Genomic DNA, 20,971 nt, shown 5'->3' with positions numbered 1-20,971 from the left:
GCTCAACAAAATGTTTCAATTGGAAAGAACTATTTGGACGCTGTGTAAGAATTGTAGGTGCCACACAAGTATTTTAGTCTTTCTTCCACTTGGCTAATGTATTTGTGAAAACCCTGTGTAGTGGTATCGTCCAGCGGCTATAAACACCCCGCTGGCCGGCTCCCTGGCTGCTCCGCTGAGTGCAGCTTCGGTTGCTAAGGAACCACTGAACGCAGGTAATGCACCAGGACAGCTGCAGCATGCTAGCGTGCAGACAGGCTGCGGAACCGAGCTAACTCTACAACCGGCTCGCACGTCTCCAGGGTCGATCCATCCAGCCTCCACACGCACTGTCGCCCCTTTACACGTGTTAGCCGAGCGATCGGTGGCCACAGCCGGCCACAGTGACAAGCTATCCCCCGCTAGCAGCCAGCCCGGGGGCTCCTACAGTTGGTTAAGGCACTTGTTATCAGCTAGCTAACACAGCCGGCTAATAACCCGGTGCTCCGCAGGCTGCATCGTGTCGCTGAGCTAGCTTACTCTCTAAACTCTGTCCACCAGTCACAGTCGCTATCCGATTAAGCTTCTAGATCTATCCTCATGATCAGTAGCCTTGCATGGCCAATGACAGACAGTTGTCCCGCAGCTAACGTGGGGGGTAATGCTATAGATTTTAATTTGCTAACACTGACGTCGTGGGCTGTTTTATTGGGATGAGAGTAACGAACTTGCTTGTTGGTTTGCATTGTAAGTATCCTTCGGTTCATTCAGAACTACTTTACCAGCCTAGCGTAAGAGCGTTAATCGACATTGTGCTGTGTGCTGTTGTGTTTTGAGGATCATGAGTTTGTAGTAGTGTGGTGAAGTTCCTGGTTGAGCTGTGTGTCTTTTTTAAAGTTTGCATTGATTTGATGGTTGACAGCATTGCTCGTGTCTGTCTGTGAGGGGGGGGCGCTCTCTTTTTCACTAGGGACCCCTGCCACATGATGAGGTTTGTCCCCTGGCCCGGTGAGGTAGCTTGTCTTGTGGCATGTGGAGTCAGGCTAACAGTGTAGCACCGTGTTCGCCACAAGGAGGAAGGCCCTGAACGCCACATCTGACTGCCCACATCGTCCACATTCACATTGAGACGCCTGGTTTGAAGTTGATGCTGTTTTTGGTGTTGATCTCCACGTTGTCAGCATTGAATACAGGTTTGAGTTTTGTTCCTCTGCACTTGTAAAGAGTTGCAAAGACTAAAAGGTTGTGTAACTTTTTAATACAGCAGATTTTTGTTTAATTAATGTTTTACTTTGTGTTTTACTTTCAGTTTGATTCCAGGGATTCCTTACATGGACTGGAGCAGGTTAATCATTAGATGTCTATCGATTCAGTTAGCGTTAGATGTTAAGATGTTAAAGGAAAGTGTGTTTATGGAATGCACATGTGGGCTCTATGGTGGTCCTGCTCTCCGGACACATCACACCATTTTGGCTTTTCCTTGGTAACCTAAGCCCTTGAGACCTGCTCACTGTTCTTTTGTCCCTCTTGCAAAGATACCATGGCTTCCTTCCAACCTCTATCCCCATTCATTTTTCACACACACTTCCCCCATCCATTCCCCTTTCCCCTTTCGTCTCTCCCTCCCCCTTCCATTCTCTTCCAGCTCACAACTCTTGTCATCTGTTTTTATTGGACCCAACTCACTTTGATTGCCATGGTATAGCCCCAACGTTGTCGCACTTTCACCATACTCTGCATTTACTTTTAAATAACCCCAGTTTATGTTTGGGGTCCCAGTAAGAAGTTCCCGTGTTCCATGTGCCTGATGGAATTTGAAGTGTTTCTTTGTTCTGCGTCTCCTCACATCCATGTGTTCTCTCTGCCTTTTGTGAACATGAACTTATGCCTCTGCCTTTTCAAGTGTGAATGAGGTGGCTCTCAGTTATGTGGCCACTCTGATCCTTTTTCTGTCAGCATTTCCAGATAACAGCAGTTACACCATGTTGCTGGAAAGTCCCCATTAGCAGAGTTCACACTTGAATCTGAGGTTGTGGGGGATCTGTCTGTCAAATGTCTAGTCTTCTGTTTCCTGAAATGCCTCATGTGCAATGTGTGTGTCCCTCATTTGTCTCCGTAGGTGCCATAAAGATGACGGTGGCATAGTGAGCAAGCGGGTCAGTCTGGCTGGTTGAGGTGTGGAGGGGACACCACAAAACCAGGCCAGGTTTCTGACTAGTAAAATTTCCACTGCCGTCATAAACCTCTGCATCATCCATGTCTATCCCTGGATAAGAGCTACAACTATGGTGACACTTATCACAGAGCAGCTCCGTAAGCAGAGTCTGGAAGAGCCTTATCAAAAGGCTTTCTCATTCAATGTGAATGTGGTGAGTTGGACACAAAACTAAATCTTGTCCCCTTTTTAATAAAATACTGGGTTTCATTAATCTCCTATGTTCTCATGTTTCTCTTTCAGTCATTACCTGCAGTGGGCTCCAGTCCCACTGTCTCGTGGAGTGCTGGTCGATCAAGACAAGGCAAGTTCATTCATTTAAGTCCAGCATTTGCAACCTGTCTGTTTGGAAATCTGTCTCATGTCTGTTCTTTTGGCCCTTTCAGAAACCCGCTCAGTTACACACCCATCAACCAAAGCCAACTTTCTAGATGAAGCCTGTGGAATTGACTCCATATGGCTTCCTTCAAACGCTGGAGAACGTCACCAGAGAATGGAGGTTTCGTCCTTTACAGAAAAGGCTTTACAAAACTCGCCACCGCCCCCACCTCCAAAACGCCACTGTCGGTCCCTCTCCGTTCCAGAAGACCTGTTTCGATGCCGCTCCACCTGGCATCCAAGTGCATCCAAGGTTTGGACCCCAGTCAAACGCGGCTGCCCAAGTGGAGGAGCATCTAGTTCTGGCTCTGGAGCCAGCTCTTTGCTACTTTGTGGTCCCAGTTCCTCTTCCTCTGTCCACTCATCTTCTAGCCCTACCTTCTTTAGCTTAGCACTCTCCTCTGACTCCCCACTACCATGGAGCTTCCCATGGGACCCCTGTGACACACTGAAAGGAGCCTGCTCTGCCTCCTTTGCTACTCCATCCTCCTGCTCCTCTTCACCGGCCCCCCTGATTTCTCACTTAATGCTGCAGCGCCGCTTCTCCCTCTCCCCTGTGCACATTCAGGGCACCTCTGTTGTCCTCCTGCCGCCCCAGCCCTCCCCTGCTTCTGCTCTAGCATATGGCTGTTCAGGCAGGGAGCACCCAGCCCTGTCTCCGTCTCCCACTTCAGCCTGCAGTACACCATCCTCCTATAGGCGTGACCTGCATCCAGCGCTGCCACGGTGCCACTCGCAGCCCTGTGACATGCGCAAGCCACGCTTAAAGAGGCGCCATGACGCGGATGTTCTCCCCTGCCCCAGGCCAGGCCTTAACTTCAGCAAGATGACACAGGTGAGCAAGACAGTGCAATGGGCTGTCACGGTAGGTAGGTTCTATCAGTCGTTGGTGCACACGTTGTAGCTGCTCTCAGACATGCACTGGATTCTGCAGTTCCTCCATATTTTATCCAGAGGTGACACGTGTGAACGCAAATGTCCGAGTGAGATGCTCCGCAGATATTACCGACTTTATCGGCCTGACCTCCTAGTATGAAGTCTGTAGAAATCCAGAAGAAGTCAATGTGCGAACACAGCAGGAGATCCACCGCTGGATTCAATGAGGGCGAGTGGGGGGGGCTTCTAACACATGATAGACGCAGAAATGAAAACAACGTAGATAAAAGGAATATCTCCAGGTGAAAAAGCGGTGTCATACACGTAGAAGACACCGATGAAGAGTTCAAGAGAGTTTGAGGTGATGAGAGCTGATGATTGTGTCAGTTCTGTAAACAAAATCACAAGCTCAGCAGAGTTACTACGTCACTTCCTGCCTCTGTCTGCTGCACCCAGCCGCTCCACCTCTCGCCTGAATAATGCAGCGGATTTGTTGCTGTTGTGAACGCGTCTGCGCAGAAAAACTCCCGCTGCGTTGTGCTTATGTGAAAGGCAAACTCGAGGTCAACTCTGTAGCAAATTCTATAGATTTTACCCGGAGGTCATATCTGAAAACAGTTTAAGCAATCCACAGGCCTTGGTTCACTCGTGCACTCTTTTTCTGGCTACAACGTATCTCCCAAAACTCTGGTTCAACACAGTTAAACCTTTGCACCTATGCCATCATCGGTCCATATTTCAGAGTGTTGGCATCATTAATGAGATGTATATAAAACCTGGTTTAATGGTAGAAATGTCACATGATACCCATGTCTAATTCCAGTGTCTTCCCAGGCAGAGCAGTGCTCAGCCTTCTCCCCTGCAGAGTTCCTGGGACGAGGCAGCATCGGGCCACTAAGTGAAAGTGAAGAAGATGAGGAGGATGAAGAAGATAAAAGAAAAAGGACCGTAATAGATGGAGGACAAAATATTGTTTTTGAGAGGGACTGCACAGAACTGGATTTGAACCTTATAGAAGAAAACTGACCACTTGTTGGTTCTCCTAGTGTAATTAGAGCCTCCATAACCATGTTAAGCACACCAGTAGGCTTCGCGTGCTTTTTGGGCAGAATCCTTGGGAACGGGCTGATTTCATAAAGCTTTCATCAAGAGTTTGAACCAAGCAATTAGCTTCAATATCGAATTACAATGTAATGATTGTAACACTTGAAACTAGTTCACTGTTAAACATTTCACAAAAATGCCAGTGCCTGCCTTTTCAACACTCCATAGGGAAATGTGCATGAACAAATAAGTGAGTTTTCATGCTTACAGACTTTTGGCTAATATTTCATATTGATGAAAGTCTTGAATTAGCTTTAACTGTTGGTAAGCATCTTGATATCCCTGCATATCCTTATCGAATAACATATATTGCGTTAAGCACAACATTCTTCTCATTTGCTCATAAATCACACACTGAAGGCAGATTGCTTGGGATTGTAATTGAGCACTGGTCAAGTCACCAGATGCTTCTTAAGTGTGTGGCGCTCTGATTTTGGACATAAAGTAAAGCAGAACCTAATTATACCCTGTGTAATTAAAAAAATAATATGCAAGTAGCCCAAATATAGGAATTATGTCCATATATAAATGCTCTGTGGTAGGTTGAACAGGATATATTCCAAGATCTTGCTGCAGTCCCTTAAATCTCTCATAGACCCTGGGGTAAAAATCTGCTTTTACTGCTGTTCTGTCATTGATTTGTCCTTTTGGAGCGACTCTACATCATGGAAGGGAAGGTTTTCTTCTGATAGGGGAAAGAATGTCTCCCCCTTTTTTGAGTTTGTTTAGACATTAGCACAATGTCAGCAATCATACTGATGATACTGTAAACTGAACATTGCCTTAAGCTTTAAACACAGAGTTCCTGGGACTCAGACATTATTGCAAACTCCATTTGCGCTAATTCAGATAGTTTTGAAGTGGTGGTACATGCACTATAATCGCCATTTGAATAACTGGATCGATGCTGCAGCTGGACTTAAACAGGGCACAATGAGATGTACTGCACAGTGGCTGGAGTGAGTACACGTCGAGCTAATTCTGAGTGAATGTGACAAAGGTGGGAGTGATGCAAATGACTTGGTGGCCTTTCAGAAACGAACTTTCTTGTGTTTTCAGATGGTAATATTCCTGTTGCACAATTTATGTACAAATAAACTTTAATAGAGAATGATATTTTTTTTTTCCGAAAAATTGTCTTGTCTTTTATTTATTACAGCAAATCCCTGTAGTGCAATGAAAGAGCAACGCAGGAGTCTATGAGATTGTTAGATTCTTGTGTGACCTCTAGTGGCTGATTCCAGTGTTGTACTGGGTCAAATTAGATATAATTCAATCCGTTCTGACTTGAAGTGCAACTTTTTGTGTGGATGTTATGTTTAATATAAAATGAGTTTATGACATCTGCTTATTAAGCGGAGTTATATTTGTCTGCAACAGATGAATGCTGTTAAATAGTTGAACACTGGATAAGGTGAATACAGGGTAAAGTTACAGTTCGCTGGCGGAAAAAAGTTTTTGATGATCGCACATGCGGTGGTTTTTTAAAAAGTTGTGTTGGTAAAGTTGCACGTCGGGTCGAGAGAAGCGTTCCGCCGTGGGAGACGAGGGCGCTCCTTCCAGGTCAGCGATGCTCGTTCACAGGCCGCCTGCCCCCCCACCACCAACACCACCACCGACGAGCCACTTCCTCTTTTGTCTAATTTCATGGCGATCGGGAGAAGGGGAACACCACCGACGCTCGCACACTGTCTCGGCACTTCTTGGAAGGAGTTGACTCGGGGTAAATACTCGACTATTTCTCGCAGGATTCTCTCGCTGGCTCCTCGAAGCGGCGCCGGTGGGACGCAGCCACGCGGGGGTCGACCCGCCGCCCCCCGCCGAATTAATCCAAACACGCTGGATCGGATATTTCACGTTGTAGCAGCAGCGCTGATCGCAGATCGGACGGAATGCCCCCCCACCCCTCGTCTCCCCCCCCCCCCCACACACGGCGGCACGCTACTTAACGGCGCTGGCTAGCTTAGCGTTAGCATCACTGCAAAACGCCTGATATGTGTGTGGCTCCGCGGAGGGCTCGTTCCGACACACCTCGCAAGTTAGTGCCAGTCCACCACCGCCGACCACTGTGCATGTGCGAGGCCTGGTAATAATGAGCGCCTCCGTCCAAATGCGAGCTACTTAAAGTCCTTAAATGTTTGTGTTTGGGATAGCTAGCCCAACAGCGGCTAGCTATCGTCGTGCTATGTACTTAGTTAGCATTAGCCCGAATCGCGATTGAACAGCTAGTGGATCTCAATCTAAACACCGGAGCGAGCGGATTAAGTGGGTTGAATGTGCTAACTGGTGTGAACTACTTAAGAAGTGTTTGAATTGAGGGGATAGCTGTCCGCCATTCATTGCTAGAGTCCCGGTTTCTCGGTAGCTGAGCTAGGGGCTAGCTAGCACCTCGGGCTAGTTAGTTAACGGTAAGTGGGCTTAGCGAGGGGCTCCGAGATGTTTCCACCGCCAAGTTGTCGTCCGAACCAAACTCAACTTTAAGTGTGTGTGTGCTTCTTCTAAGCTAACGGGCTAACGCAGTGTAGAGCGCAAAGGTAAACAAAAAACAATAATGGCCAGCCACATATAGCATGCTACATAGAAAACAACATTAAAGTATCAAAGTGCCAGGGAACTTTGAACAAGTGAGGCGCTCCAGTGACTTTTCACATGTTAACCACATTCGTGTTTGAGATCGTTATCAGATGTGTTAACATGGAGTTAACCTGCAGTGATACAAACTTCACGACATTATCACATGTCTACTTTGTCCTCTGCTTACAGTGTAAACTAAGTTGTCCACCTGACCGGCACAAGGAGGATTAATCTTAAGGTGAGTGTCCCTGGAACAAATATCTGAATTTCATAATGTCAAATTAGTTTTAGGGGCAATTGTTCACGTTTGGCCTGGAATTTTTGAAATATATATTACACCTAAAACCAACCACATGTATTTGTCCCAGGTAAACTGCAAAAAGCCCATGTTAATATTCAACACCCTTAATTCAGTTTATGGGTCTAATTGTGTGTTTTTTCACCACAGTTCCTATTTCAACAGAAAATGAAGTCATTCAGTTCAGTCTCATATTTTCCTCTCCTGACTCATCCCATGTGTGTGCAGGTGAACCTGAGCGGTCGTCACTCGAGGGGCTCCATCGCACTTGGATCAGTTCTCTGTCCCGGGTTCGGACTGCCTAGTCTATGGCGCTGATGGACAAACACAAACAGGTCAAGCGGCAGAGACTTGACCGCATTTGTGAGGGTGAGCTTTTATACCTTTGAATGAAGTAAAAAGTGTATTTCGATACTTAGATGTTAGGTATGATAGTTTTATTGTATAATAGCTATCCATATCCTTATAAGTCAAATTGTAACATCCTGTACAAATGGAAGGAAATCTTTTAAGCCCGATTGTAAAATATGCATGCATTTTGTCCACATGTGCAAGCTACTGCATTTTTGCAGATCTACATTTGAGCATGTAACTATGCCAACTATCCGACAGATCATGGCAACGACAGATTTGACTTGAAACTTGAAAGATGATCAAAGTTTCTGCCAGATTCTAATGGGATGATTTAAAAAAAATAGTTCTGCTCTTCGATTGTTGCTTTTAACACATTATCCCAGTCCCCTTGGGAATATTTGATAATGCTAATGTTTTTGCTCATGAAATGCTTCTGCTCAACACACTTGTCTGTGGTTTTCTTGACGTGAGGTCATGTGTAGTGACTGGTTTCAATGCAGCTATGCATTTCCTACTTCCACTCAGCGTGTTTGAGATTGGAGAAGATTTATTTATTTTTTATTTTGGGTTCAATATGCGTGCAGGGAATGTTCAATTTGAATATTCACATCTTAAACATCTCTCATTGTGAAGATTACAAGTGAACTTAATTTAGCCAGGAACAGCAAATGCAATCTGGGCAGGTCCACTCAAGATTTCTTACGGAGACATTATTGCGAGCTGGAGTAGAGGGTGGAAAAGAGAAATCAGACATAATGGTGCACTAAAATGGAGGGAACGGTCTGGGAGCGTCTCGGGAGCCGGGTGAGAGGACAAGGTGAAGGGTCGCGGGCACAGGGAAACGGCCCAGCTGTCTCTTTAAAAAACGACAACAGCCCAAACCGACCTCGGCGTCAGCCTCGGATATGCTAATGAGGTTAGTGCTGGTTGGCTGGCGCGCCGTGGAGCCCCTTGTGATTGGAGGCTGGTCGTGGGGGAGGGGCTGGGCGTGGATGACAGCTGGGATCCAGCCAGCCAAGAGCAGGCTGACAGAGAGAGAGGGGTGAAAAAAAGCGGTAGAGGGAGCGCAAGGCGAGAGAGAGAGAGAGAGAGAGGAAGACAGGCTGGCAGACTTCAGAATGCAAGGTTAGGCCCGGTGCTCATGTGTTTTCTATTCTGGCTTGTGTGTTTTTGAATGTGTGAGCTGCGGAGGGGGAATATGAGGTTTGGGTGTGGTGCGGCTGTGCGCGGCCAGTTTCTCTTTGACGCTCGGCGCGTACTGGTCTCGTAGCAGCGTTAAAGAAGGAACTGAATAACCAAGTGTGTGTGTGTAGCTGCTTCTGGGTGGAGTACTGCTGCTTGCTGCATTATCATCGTTCGCTGCCCCTCCCCCCACACCTCTTATTCCTCCAACTGTGGCCAGAGGGAGAGAGAAGAGGAGGAGGGAGTGAGGGGAAAGAAAGGGAGGAGGGGGGAGAATGAATGAATCACTGAATGAATTGTATTGTGTGTGCCGCCATGCTTGTGCTTTGTAGGCCCTGGTTATGCCAGTGTCCTTTACTCAAATTACTCTGTGTGTAGGCCTACTTGTATATTTCCATAAGTCCTTATTGGGAGAGGGTCTTTGTGACGAGCCCCTTTTGGGTTTTTCTACATTCTCGGCGTCTCTTTGTGCTTTCAGCGTGTTGCAGTAAGCCTGCTAGCTATCTTGAGCCATTTGCAGTGAATGTGATGCTAAACCGCTGGCTATCTATTGTACATTTAACTACGTGTATCAGGCTGAATGTTTGTCTGTGTTTGTCCATGTGCATTTAATGCACACGTTGGGAAATGCGCCGACGTCAGGGGAGGTGTTTGCAAATATTTGTTTTCCACCCAAAGCTACCGGCTCCCTTCCCTCCTCTGCAGTCTCACCATTACCCACTGCCCATGGAAATGTTCCAGCAAGACACACTCCCCCACCCCGGAGACATAACACACACCTGTCACGCAGCAGGGACAAGATAGTGTGTACTGGTGCATGTGTGGGGTTGGTCCATGCCAAGATCTGCTGTAAAGGAAGAGGGAGAGAATGGGAGAAGTGTGAAAGGCAACACTAATATAACCACTAGTGTCGCTTTATTTTTAAAATATCCCAGTATTTAAAACTGTTTTGGCAGAGATCTGACCTTGATTTGTATTCATTTGCATCATTTCTTTTGTTTGGCAAAATGGTAAATGGCAATAATGCCCTTGAGCCGAATGTGCAGATTTAGTTATCAGTGTGATCTGTTTGTGTTGGAAGAAAGGTGGAGGATCAGAAAAATGGGAAGGAGGGACTCTTCCAGACAGAATTTAGGTCATGACTCAGACCCCAGCATGAACCCCCACCACCTCCTTTCCAAGACCCTACAGTTTTCTCCACCCCTCCCCCAGCCGCCACACTCCATCACCTCTCCCGTCCAAGCCCCCCCCCTCCCCTTTTATATGTGTGTGTGCTCTGCTGGTACAGTAGGCCGGTCAAGTTCCCAGAGTAAGAACTTGGATCATAATATCTTTGCCTCATTTACCGGAATCTAACCTTCACTTTATGTGGCGAGTCAAGAGAACTGTGATGGATTGATGAAGACTTGACAGTGCATATTGGCTCCACACATTCCTAAACAGAGCTGCATTTCAACAACAAATAGGCCAGGACGCTGGACACCTTCCTTGCCCCATCACAGATTTAGTTACACATTACTTTTGTAACCAAAGAACATATCGTTCAGTGAAAACACGCACGTACGCACCACGCATCTTGGTAGTTTCCTCATGCAGCTGCTGGAGGTGGATGCGTTGGAGGGAAAAAAGACAGCTATAAAAGTCTGAGTTATTATTGTCCAAAAAAGTGTGGCAGTTAGCCCCATTAACTGTAGTAATGTGTGAAGGGGGTTTTGTGTGGGGGTATGATGACTTTCATCACGTGGTGGAGTCCAGACGTTGAAAATGCAGACTGTCTAGTCACAAACCTCTAGCTTAACTTAAATGCTTCTGAATTACAAGTGGCAGTTTTTGTCTTGGATTTGCAGTTGTCAGGAAATATTAAACCACTTATGTTTAATGCTCACATGCAACAACGACGCACTGTTTTTCCCCCTCTTGACGCAGGTATCCGACCCCCTATCCTGAACGGGCCAATGCACCCGCGGCCCCTGGTAGCCCTGCTGGATGGACGTGACTGCACTGTGGAAATGCCCATCCTCAAAGATGTGGCCACAGTGGCCTTCTGCGATGCCCAGTCCACACAAGAGATTCATGAGAAGGTAGAGAAGAGGCACCAGCACACGCACCCAAACTTACAATCACAGGCCATGAGGAACAAACACAGAGATTCCTTCTGGTAGTTAGACATTATGACCATACTGACATAGATACCGATACCTGGATCTGTGCGTATTGACCGGTACGGAGTTCAGATCTGATACCAGACTATTTATAGTAGGGCTGCAACGAATGATTATTTTGACAATCGATTATTCTGTCGCCTTTTTTCTACATATCAATTATTAATTGGATAAAAAGACAAAACTACATTTGACCCTTTCCAGCAGTCTATTCGAAAAAGCAACTTCACTTTCTTGTACACTGCTGTTTTCATATGTATTGTAGACATGCAACTAAATTATGATGATAATTTCAGATTCGGATATGTTCGGATTTAATTCGAACTAGTCACAATTCAAGTTCGAAATATCTTTAATTCGCCTCAATTTAAGATAGCTCAAATTTAATTTTGAACTAATTAGTATGGTGTTGTAGATGTCGTGAACTTGAATTATGAATAGTCAGAATCAAATTGTAGATGGCTAACACTGGAATAAAAAATATTAATATTATACAATAATTCAGCTGAATTATAGGTTTCTATAATGAGAAACAAGTCGGAATGATATTTGTATCTTACATACAAATACTTTTTATTCAAAACGATGCTGTTGTAAATTCTTGATTTTAAGAAAAGTTAAAATGGCTGAGCTGTCTGTGTGACTGGTTGTGTGTCTGTCACTCACAGCAGACCGGCTGCAATGGGCTGAATTCATTTGTGTTAATGTAAAAGTTATCACTGAAAGCTCTTTCATCAGGTTGTTTTTGTGCTTTAGAACAAAACCGCTGTGCAACAATCAAAAATTACGGCTTGTGTTTTTGTTTCACTCCTTTGTGTTTTCGCTATTGGCGCTCCATCTCTTCCAGTCTCTCGACCACGGTTGCTCTCTTTCTCCTCGTTGAAGTGGGAGAGCAATAGATGTTAAAAGTGTGTGAACGTTTTACGTTAAACCTCTAAGAAAACTTGTGCAAAGCTGATTTCACAAGGCAATGCAACACAACATCCCTGTGGTATGAACCTATCGTAGTAGAAGGTCATCCAGTAAATTCAAAAGAAGAATGGCTTCAACACGTCTTCTCTTCAGGTTCACGCCACAGTGATGTTCTCTTGCTGTTCCATGTGAAGTAACCTTTACAACAGCTACGATCTCTGAAGGCTTTATTGGAAAGTGTTCCCTAACTTGACACGATTTGTCTCTGCTGTTTCGAGAGAGATGTTTTCAAATATTTAGTCCAGGGAGGAGACGTCACGTGAACTAAACAAGCACGGGATTGGCTGGTTTACATCCCCCAGCTCAGGAGACGCTGCCACAGTGTGTGCATTATAACAGAGCCGGGGAATTGATTACTAAATTATTTGCAAACTATTTTTATAATCGATAACATTGATTAGTGGTTGCAGCCCTAATTTATAGAAACAAACCACTTGTATAACATATTTAGCGGCATGCTAATTTTTGTATGGCATGGCTCAGGTTAAATAATTTGATATATACAGAGAATAAATGTCAGAGAATATCATTTATCTAGTTTGACATGACTTAAATAGAACATAAATAAATCAATCTATGACCACACACCCCTTGAAACAAGGTCTAATGTATTGTACCTGTCATCGTTTCACTTGTGGGATTTTCCAGTGTTAAATATTGCCAAATTACTGACATGTTAGCTAGCTTGGGCTAATGTTGCTCTACAAGAAATCACTTCCTCACCTTTCTAAAAACGGTACTTGCCAGTGGCAGCACCACTGCTGTAGTGGAGCGCAGAAGAAGAAGTGATGCTACTAATGATAAACTATCACATTAGACGTGGAGTATCATAGATTTGTGTTCTCGTCGTTGCCCGATCCAGCATTTTCTGCAGAACCAGAGGCTTCTCTGATGCTGATATCGGAACTACGCAACCTGGACTATGACCGTCATCGTCATAGTAATCGTAATAATAGTTATCATAATAATATCTGCACTTCACTCAAAATATTAGCTTTCTTCATTCAGTCAAGCAGATCAGTCTTCCACAACAGATTACTAATATTAAGCCAATGTATGTAAAGCGCACTTTTACTGTGATTTGGATCACTCACAATGCATTTGTCTTCTATAGGTGCTAAATGAGGCAGTGGCCGCTCTGCTGTACCATACCATCACTCTCTCCAGAGACGATTTGGAAAAGTTTAAAGGCCTACGTGTAATTGTCCGGATCGGCTCAGGCTTCGACAACGTTGACATCAAAGCAGCTGCTGAGCTAGGTGAGCTCACATCAGAGCAACACACTAAGTAGTTCAATGGATTCCTTATGTGACCGGTTGTCTTGTATTTGATTCTCATCTTTTTCACCTTTTCATTGCAGGCATTGCTGTCTGCAACGTGCCAGCTTCCTCAGTGGAGGAGACGGCCGACACCTCACTATGTCTGATCCTGAACCTGTACAGGCGAGTCACCTGGATGCACCAGGCCCTCAGGGAGGGAACCCGGGCCTCCAGTGTGGAGCAGATCAGGGAGGTGGCTGGTGGAGCTGCTCGTATCCGGGGAGAAACATTGGGCATTATTGGCTTGGGTGAGTAAAGAGCGTGGACACACATGGCTTGATTAGCCTGGGAGTATTATTGCCACATATTCCCGTGTAGCTTTTGATTTGAGATTGCGTTAGTCTTTGGTGAGTTATGATCGAACATTTTGTGCCGAAGCTCTTCAGTGGATCAGTTTAATCCAAGCTGAGTTGATGGTCAGACAAACAGTATGCTGTGGGAGCTGTTTGGTATTTATGATTTCTATTTTGGTTCCAACAACCGTACCACAGTGGCTTTTAATAACCTTACTGTGTCTTTTTGTCTTGCAGGGCGTGTTGGCCAAGCAGTGGCTCTGCGGGCCAAGGCCTTTGGCTTTGGCGTGATATTCTATGACCCCTACCTGCCTGATGGCGTGGAGCGTTCACTAGGCCTGCAACGCATGGCCACCCTGCAGGACCTGCTCATCCACTCGGACTGTGTCTCTCTGCACTGCAGCCTCAACGAGCACAACCACCACCTCATTAATGACTTCACCATCAAACAGGTGAGTAGAACACACACACAACTCAATATGTTTCTTCTTGCTTCGTGTTTGCTCACTCAGAGGTTTAGCTGCATTAGGGGTGGAATACATACAAGAAATAATATGGATTTGTATTGGATTTGTATTTATATAGCGCTTTTCTAGTCTGATGATGACCACTCAAAGCGCTTTACAGTACAGTTTCACTTTCATCCATTCACACACACATTCATACAGTGCATCTACTTGCAGCACTTTGTTATTCTATATAAATATAGTTACCATTTTGCTGGAATCAGCTAAGTAAGCTTACATCCATACTACCATGTTTACTTATGAAAACACATCCACTCTGCTACGAAAGCATCTGGCATCCACACTTCTTCCGATTTTCATAGCTTCTAAAAGTTTGGAAACGCTGCTGGCACGGCTTTACTTTGAAAACTCTAGAGCAGCATTTTAGTCGGGACCAGCAGAAACTGAGATTCTGGGAAACAATGACATAGACCCGCATCCTCTTACTGATTTTTTTCTGTCACTACTTGGCCTTCAGCCTTCTATCACATGGCTCCCTTCCGGAAGAAAACAACTGGCATGAGCGCTCGGCTACTGGTGTAGAGTCCAACATTGATAATCACATACAAACCTTGTTGACTATTTTGCCGCAGATGCGTCAGGGAGCCTTCTTGGTGAACACGTCCAGAGGCGGCCTGGTTGACGAGAAAGCACTGACGCAGGCCCTGAAGGAGGGCCGGATACGAGGGGCCGCTCTGGATGTCCACGAGACAGAACCATTCAGGTAGCCACGATTCACTGGGGCCACAGCGGCACCACGTGTGGTCACTGTTGTGCATGATAACACAACCTCAGCACTCCTCTGTAACAGCCTTTCCCCTCAACAGTTTTTCAACAGGGCCTCTGAAGGATGCTCCCAACCTGATCTGTACTCCACACACATCCTGGTACAGCGAGCAGGCCTCGGTGGAGGCTCGCGAGGAGGCAGCCAGGGAAGTGCGGCGCGCCATCACTGGTAAAGCATGCACGCTTCTCACTGAACGGAAGAAAGCCTATTGATTTACTGAAAGGAACTGATTTGTATCAGTGTTGAGGTCAAGTTAATAATGCTATCGAAGCCAACGTTCATTTAACACTACTTCTGTTGGGTTTTCAAAATGAGTTTAAGAGAAATCCTTTGGTGACATGTATATTTTGTATAGGTCTCAGTGTGCTGTAGTTTACACTAACCAATCTTTACATAAACTCTTGTATAAATTGATACACATTTTTCCATTACAGGATACAATATAGTGAAATGAGTTTCAAAGCAATTTTACATCTCAAAAATATTCACTTATCATACAAAGAATATCAAATCTTCATCAACCATAACAATAGAATTGTGTGTGTGTGTGTGTGTTATATATGACTGTTCTTTTTTATTTTTTTCAAATAATTTTATATTAGCAAATTCTGTTAAACCAGAAATTGGTCAGTCTATCCCTAGTAGGATGCCGTCAGTGGCATGTTCTTCTCCAGTTCTATGAGGTAGTAATGATCTGTGTCTCCTGCTCCAGGGCGCATCCCTGACAGTCTGAAGAACTGTGTGAATAAGGAATACCTGATGGCCGCCTCTCAGTCTCAGTGGCCCAACATGGAGGCAGCCACTGTCCACCCAGAGCTTAATGGAGCCACTTACAGGTGAGAGGAGTGGATGTAGGAGATGAGTGAAACTGGGATTAGACACCAGACAAAGGTTATGAGGTTGGACATGAGTCTGGAAGGAGCAAGAATCCGCGGTCATATAATTCTTTGGCTTCTCTGTCTGTATTTCAGATTTCCTCCAGGTCTGATCAATGTTGCAGCAGCAGGGGGTCTCCCGGGGGCGGGCACAGGGGTTGAGAGCCTGGTGACAGGAACCCTGCAGCATGGCATCGCCCCTGTTTCTCACCCTCCTCATGCCCCCTCCCCAGGGCAGCCTACCAAGGCTGAAGCCGACAGAGACATCCCCTCTGACCAATAGCCCCTCCTGCCACCGCCAGCACATTCCGTCACCTCTGGAACCCCACCCCCCCCAACCCCCACCCCCCAACATCAGACACAGCCCACCACCCTCGGATACATCGGGCGGCACCATTTTGACCTGACGTGGATCAACACAGTCTTGTTTCTCAGATCACATAACCAGCCCAGGAGTGACCCATCCCCAGCTCCCCCCCCATCCCACTCCCGTCCCTCCAGAACACACACACATCCCTCCATCCCTCCATCCCTGTCCTCATGTCATCCACTGACCCACCATCACCTCCTCACAACGTCAGCAATAACTCTGTTCTCAAGGATTCACGGATTGGATTATTTCGTTAGTTGGCTGTTGTTTTAATGAAAAGTTGTTCTGTTGTGGTTCTAGGTGTTAATGTTTTTGTTCGTTAAAAAAAAATCAAAAAAAAATCAAAAAAAAAAAGCATTTCTGACATGAGACCTTTACAGTCTCCAGTCCCTCTCTGACCAGTAGAGGCAGAGGCAGAAAGTTTGAAGCCCCCCCCCTTTGTACATTAATGGCTCATGTTACTGCTCTCACTTTCTTCTTTTCTTTTTTCTCTCTCCTCCTCTACGTTTCTTGACATGGGGGAAAATTTTTACTTAAGTAAATCAGACAGAATCCCAACCAGTACATCCTGTCTCTCCCCATCAGGCATCAATCCACCCCTGAGCCCAGTTATACCCTGAGCTCTTTCCCTGGTTCTGTCGTTGGCTTGGTCAGCAGGGGGATTTATAACGCTGTCAGTGCAGAGAGCTCCCAGACCTTTAAAGTGTTTTATCTGCTCAGATCATGGTTTTTAGTTAACAGCCTTGTTGTAGTGAGATACCAGATCATTGTCTCAGTTTTCTTGTTCAAGCCCTGTGTTTACAGGTGTTGTCCCCCACGGATTCCTCTGTCTTGACCCGATGGCTGAAAGACTCATATCAAACTGCACCTAGGCATGAATTTCTATCATGTCAGCAGCCACAGCTGTGTGCTGGGTCTGAACACATGGTTCACATATAGTATCAAATGCAGCAGTTTTTTCTCGCTGCAAAAAAGGAATCATGACAGGGGCCTCACCAGCAGAGGGCACTGTCTAACCGCTCAGAGCTATTCCCAAACAGACAGATGGACAGTTACGAGTTAGCTTTAGTGATGATCACACACTGCCGACATTCAGAACACAGGATGGGTGACCAGGGATTGACTACCGCCTTATTCTTTAAGATCTCACCGCACCCCACCACCTCCACCACTCTGCAATCCCACACCCACCCTCCACTATTCTCCCTGTGTCATCACCGACCCCACACATCTGCTCATCAACCAGTATGCATCCACCAATTCCTTTAAGCGGGAGGGGACAGTCGAGATTAGATTCCCTGTGAGAGCAAGGGGACAGCGTTTGTTGCATGCTGGCTTTACTGATGACAGTGGCGTGCGCGCATGTGTGTGCGTGTGTTTGCGTGCCTGCCGGTGGTTTTGTATGAGTGTTTGTATGTTCCCTCACCCTGCTATGATAACAAGCTGTTGTCTTTCCAAAGGAAAAGTCCCTAGGAGTAACTCTTTAACGCTGTTGCCCTGGTGTCAAGGGAACACCTTTCTAGTACCTCAGTAACAGATATTGAATGTACCGTGCATACCCTTTTATTTTTTTGTACAGATTTTCTAGATACTTCTTTATTGTTCTTCACCAGAAGGGTTGTGAAATTGTAGCAGTAATGATACAATAAATAAAAAAGCATTGCCCCGTGAAATAAATTGACAAACTCTTGTAGGTTCGTTATAGGTCACTGAATACTCAGGCTTCAAAACCAGTGTGTGTCTATTTCCCTTTAGCTTTATTTCCTCATTGTGGAAGATTCAGCACAACGCTTTCCCATCATTAGACTTCAGACTGTAGTTGCTGTGTTTCAACCTCCAACTTACTGGCAAATGAAAAATGAGGAAAAAGAAAAAAACAAAAGGCGGTCACCGTGGTCTGCTAGTTCTTCTTAGAACAGTAGTTGTAGATGCTGTTTTGTTTTGTTTACCCCCTCCCTCCCCTCTTTATTGTCGAGCTGCTCTAATCTTTAGTGCATGTGAGGTCATTTTTTTTAGGGGAAACCCTATTGGCTTAAAAAATTGGTGTCATCATGCTGTTTCCCCTCTGCTCCCCGGCCTTCTCCCCCTTCAGAGTGTTTTCAACTCGAGTTGCCATTTTTGTCGTGTCAGTTTCCAGTGATGTACAGTTTTTCCCTCAGAGTCTGAGAGACATGGAGCATGTCCTTGTCCTGAGATGCTAGGTTCCTCTGTCATGTGATGAGTATATATTTTTAAAAAAGATAACCCCCATAGTTTGGATTATGAGCATTATAGTAATCTTAAATTTTGCTGTTGATGATGATGATTATATATATATATTTTTTTTCAGTTCAGCAGTGCACAGTTATGAAAACCATTCTGTTTTTATTGTAGGATTTTGTTTTTATGAATATGCTGTCTGTGTTCTACATGTTGTACTGAGACATTTCAGAGAAAACAAGAGATCCCTCTCCTGGTGATTTAAAAAAAGAAAATATATATATATAATTTGTCTTATCCCAACTGTCCTTTCCAAGTGATATCCTCTGGGCCTTACTTATTCTCTCCCTGTTAAAGTAGCTGTTATAGAAAGTCGCCATGGAACCACTCACTGCCTTAATACAGTTGACCACAGCAGGGGAAGTCAGGAGACGCACCCAGTCACAAAGTACGGGCCACGATCACGGCCACTCCGCAAAAAGCTCTTCAGACCCCGACAGGCCTCAATCCGCAGCACCTTGCATTTCTCTTTAGCAACGAACCACATTAAGCCTTGTTTTGACCATTTTCGGATCATAACTCCAGTGTGAATTCTTAATGTGCATTCAGGTTTATTATTATAATTTTTTTGTCTCTGAGCTTTTAATAGTTAAGTCAGCCCGGTAGTGTACATGCACAGGCTAAAAGATAAGCACAGTGTGTATGCTCACAAAGCCACAGCTGATATTTCACTCTTGGGTGTGAGAATGGCCCTCCCTACTCACACACACACCACCACCTCTCTGTGGCACTTTAAGTGTCTTTCACAGTGCTGCCATAGTGGGAGGGCATCGCGGACACTGGTGTGGTCTTTCAAAGAAAATAAAGAAAGGAAAAGGAAAAAAAAAACAGAAATTCCGGTGAGAATCGGTCACTATTTCTCTCAGGGTTCAAATGCACACATATCCTCCAGCAGTCGCCCTCTGTCTTGTGTCCCTCATCCCAAGTTTTCTGCCCTCAGAATGTAGAACAGCCTCCTGCGTTTTTTCCTTTATTTTTTTGATCTTGTGGAAACTCCTCACCCTCCAATCCCCCTTCGTGCACAGGTCTGAACTTCTTTTTCTGTTTTGCTTTCTTTTAGCACTGACATCTAACCATCTAACAAGGAATGAATGAATGAATGTTTGAAAGTGACTGTGTGTAATGTTAAAATTGGGAAATGTATTTTTACAACATGTGAACATGTTTTTTTTCCACTCACTCTCATTGTGATTTTTTTTTTCTTTCACCAGACTGCAAAAAGAAAAAACAAACAATGAAAAAATGTCTCCTGTAACTAGGCTCTTAAGCTTTATTTTTGTTTTGTTTACTTTTTTATTAGAAACAATCATGTTTGTGATGGTAACTTCCGATGGTAAACTCCACACCGTATTTTAATAAAATCTAAAAAATGAAACCTTTGCTGTTTTTAACTTCTCAGATAGCACTCTCTCTCCTGGTGCTCAGAATCCTTTGTGTTGTGCAATCTGCCTTTGCTCGTTTAATTTGAAGAAGTATCTGTTTGATTATCGTGGTCAGCGACTTGATCACGATTAATGCCAGTTGTCATTATGTAGTTCCCAGTGACTGCACTCAGCAGCTTGAGGACATGAGCTATGTTTACTCTGCTTTTACCATTAACTAAATAGTTTTCTACCACAGATTGTCAGCTCTCTTATAAAGCAGGGGGGGTTGTGCTGTGCCAGAACAGGCACAGCTTTACAAGTGGGAGGACGAGGTGGGGAGTGCGGGAAAGAGGGTTTCTGTGTACACCCACAGGGCAGGGGAGGGTGGAGTATTATCAGCCCCAAAATTGCTTCCACATGCGTGGAACCAGGAGTCTGCTCTTAAAATGGAGTGAAGGGACTGAGGGGTGAGGTCCACTCCCTGGATCGAGCTGGTGCAGCTCCGGCTGAAGGCTGGGACCCTCAGATCCGTCTGTCGCGAATGTTCAGATTGTGCAACAACTGTGATTATTTTCTGTCCTTTAATTTCCACTAATGTCATTAAGCACCGCTCTCCATTGCTGGACCCATTACGGACAATTAAAATTAGCCAAATTGATGCAGCTGCACTAGGGATATTGTCTTTTTCCACATATTCTTTCCTATTTAAACCTGATACTCACTGTACCCACAATGCAACTCAACCACGAGCAGTTCAGTTCGAGGATCGGGTGTATATATGCTCATTGTGGCTGATGTAGTGTCGAGCCTCCGGCCTCAAGCAGAGATGGGGAGCGTGTTAGAGAGGTTTGAAACTTCACAACTCAACAGTCTTCAAGCCCGACCAGCGCCAACTCAAGTGACATCATGTGAGGCAATTTGTCAGTTTGAGTGATTAATGTTCACATTTAACTTGCTTCTTTCTTAAGGAAGGTTTAGTAGTAAATCAAAGCTCCCTGTTAACAGTTACAGGACTGTCACTGGGCTTCTAATGCCATGTATTTACCTAACAAGACAAACAAGTTAGCAAATCTCAATCTTTGAGTGAAAGCAAACACTAGCAAG

At 45.1% G+C, this 20,971-nt stretch overlaps 2 protein-coding genes across 5 annotated transcripts; both read left to right on the top strand.

Annotated features, from left to right (window-relative positions):
• The first annotated feature begins 179 nt into the window (after window positions 1-179).
• Window positions 180-5,686, top strand: LOC133011908 (protein FAM53C-like). The gene is made up of 5 exons (XM_061079838.1): window positions 180-215; window positions 2,099-2,348; window positions 2,438-2,498; window positions 2,581-3,407; window positions 4,283-5,686. The coding sequence occupies exons 2-5, from the start codon at window positions 2,265-2,267 to the stop codon at window positions 4,472-4,474; spliced, it is 1,164 nt and encodes a 387-aa protein (XP_060935821.1). The 5' UTR covers window positions 180-215; window positions 2,099-2,264; the 3' UTR covers window positions 4,475-5,686.
• Window positions 5,687-6,206: 520 nt separating this feature from the next.
• On the top strand, window positions 6,207-16,210 carry ctbp1 (C-terminal binding protein 1). 4 transcript variants are annotated; one of them, XM_061079563.1, is made up of 11 exons: window positions 6,207-6,275; window positions 7,316-7,364; window positions 7,653-7,793; window positions 10,887-11,041; window positions 13,209-13,353; window positions 13,455-13,661; window positions 13,944-14,158; window positions 14,806-14,936; window positions 15,040-15,167; window positions 15,712-15,835; window positions 15,971-16,210. In XM_061079563.1, exons 3-11 carry the CDS (start codon window positions 7,733-7,735, stop codon window positions 16,155-16,157), a joined length of 1,353 nt encoding a protein of 450 aa, XP_060935546.1. In that variant the 5' UTR covers window positions 6,207-6,275; window positions 7,316-7,364; window positions 7,653-7,732; the 3' UTR covers window positions 16,158-16,210. The 4 variants fall into 4 exon arrangements, with proteins under 4 accessions (XP_060935546.1, XP_060935547.1, XP_060935545.1 ...); XM_061079564.1 differs by lacking the exon at window positions 6,207-6,275 and adding an exon at window positions 6,524-6,590; XM_061079562.1 differs by lacking the exon at window positions 6,207-6,275 and adding an exon at window positions 6,527-6,638.
• The last annotated feature ends 4,761 nt before the right edge of the window (window positions 16,211-20,971 follow it).

The sequence above is a fragment of the Limanda limanda genome, chromosome 10 (assembly GCF_963576545.1).
Source record: "Limanda limanda chromosome 10, fLimLim1.1, whole genome shotgun sequence".
NCBI lineage: Eukaryota > Metazoa > Chordata > Actinopteri > Pleuronectiformes > Pleuronectidae > Limanda > Limanda limanda.
Note: the sequence above shows the minus strand (reverse complement) of the source record. Positions and strands in the feature narration are given on the sequence as shown.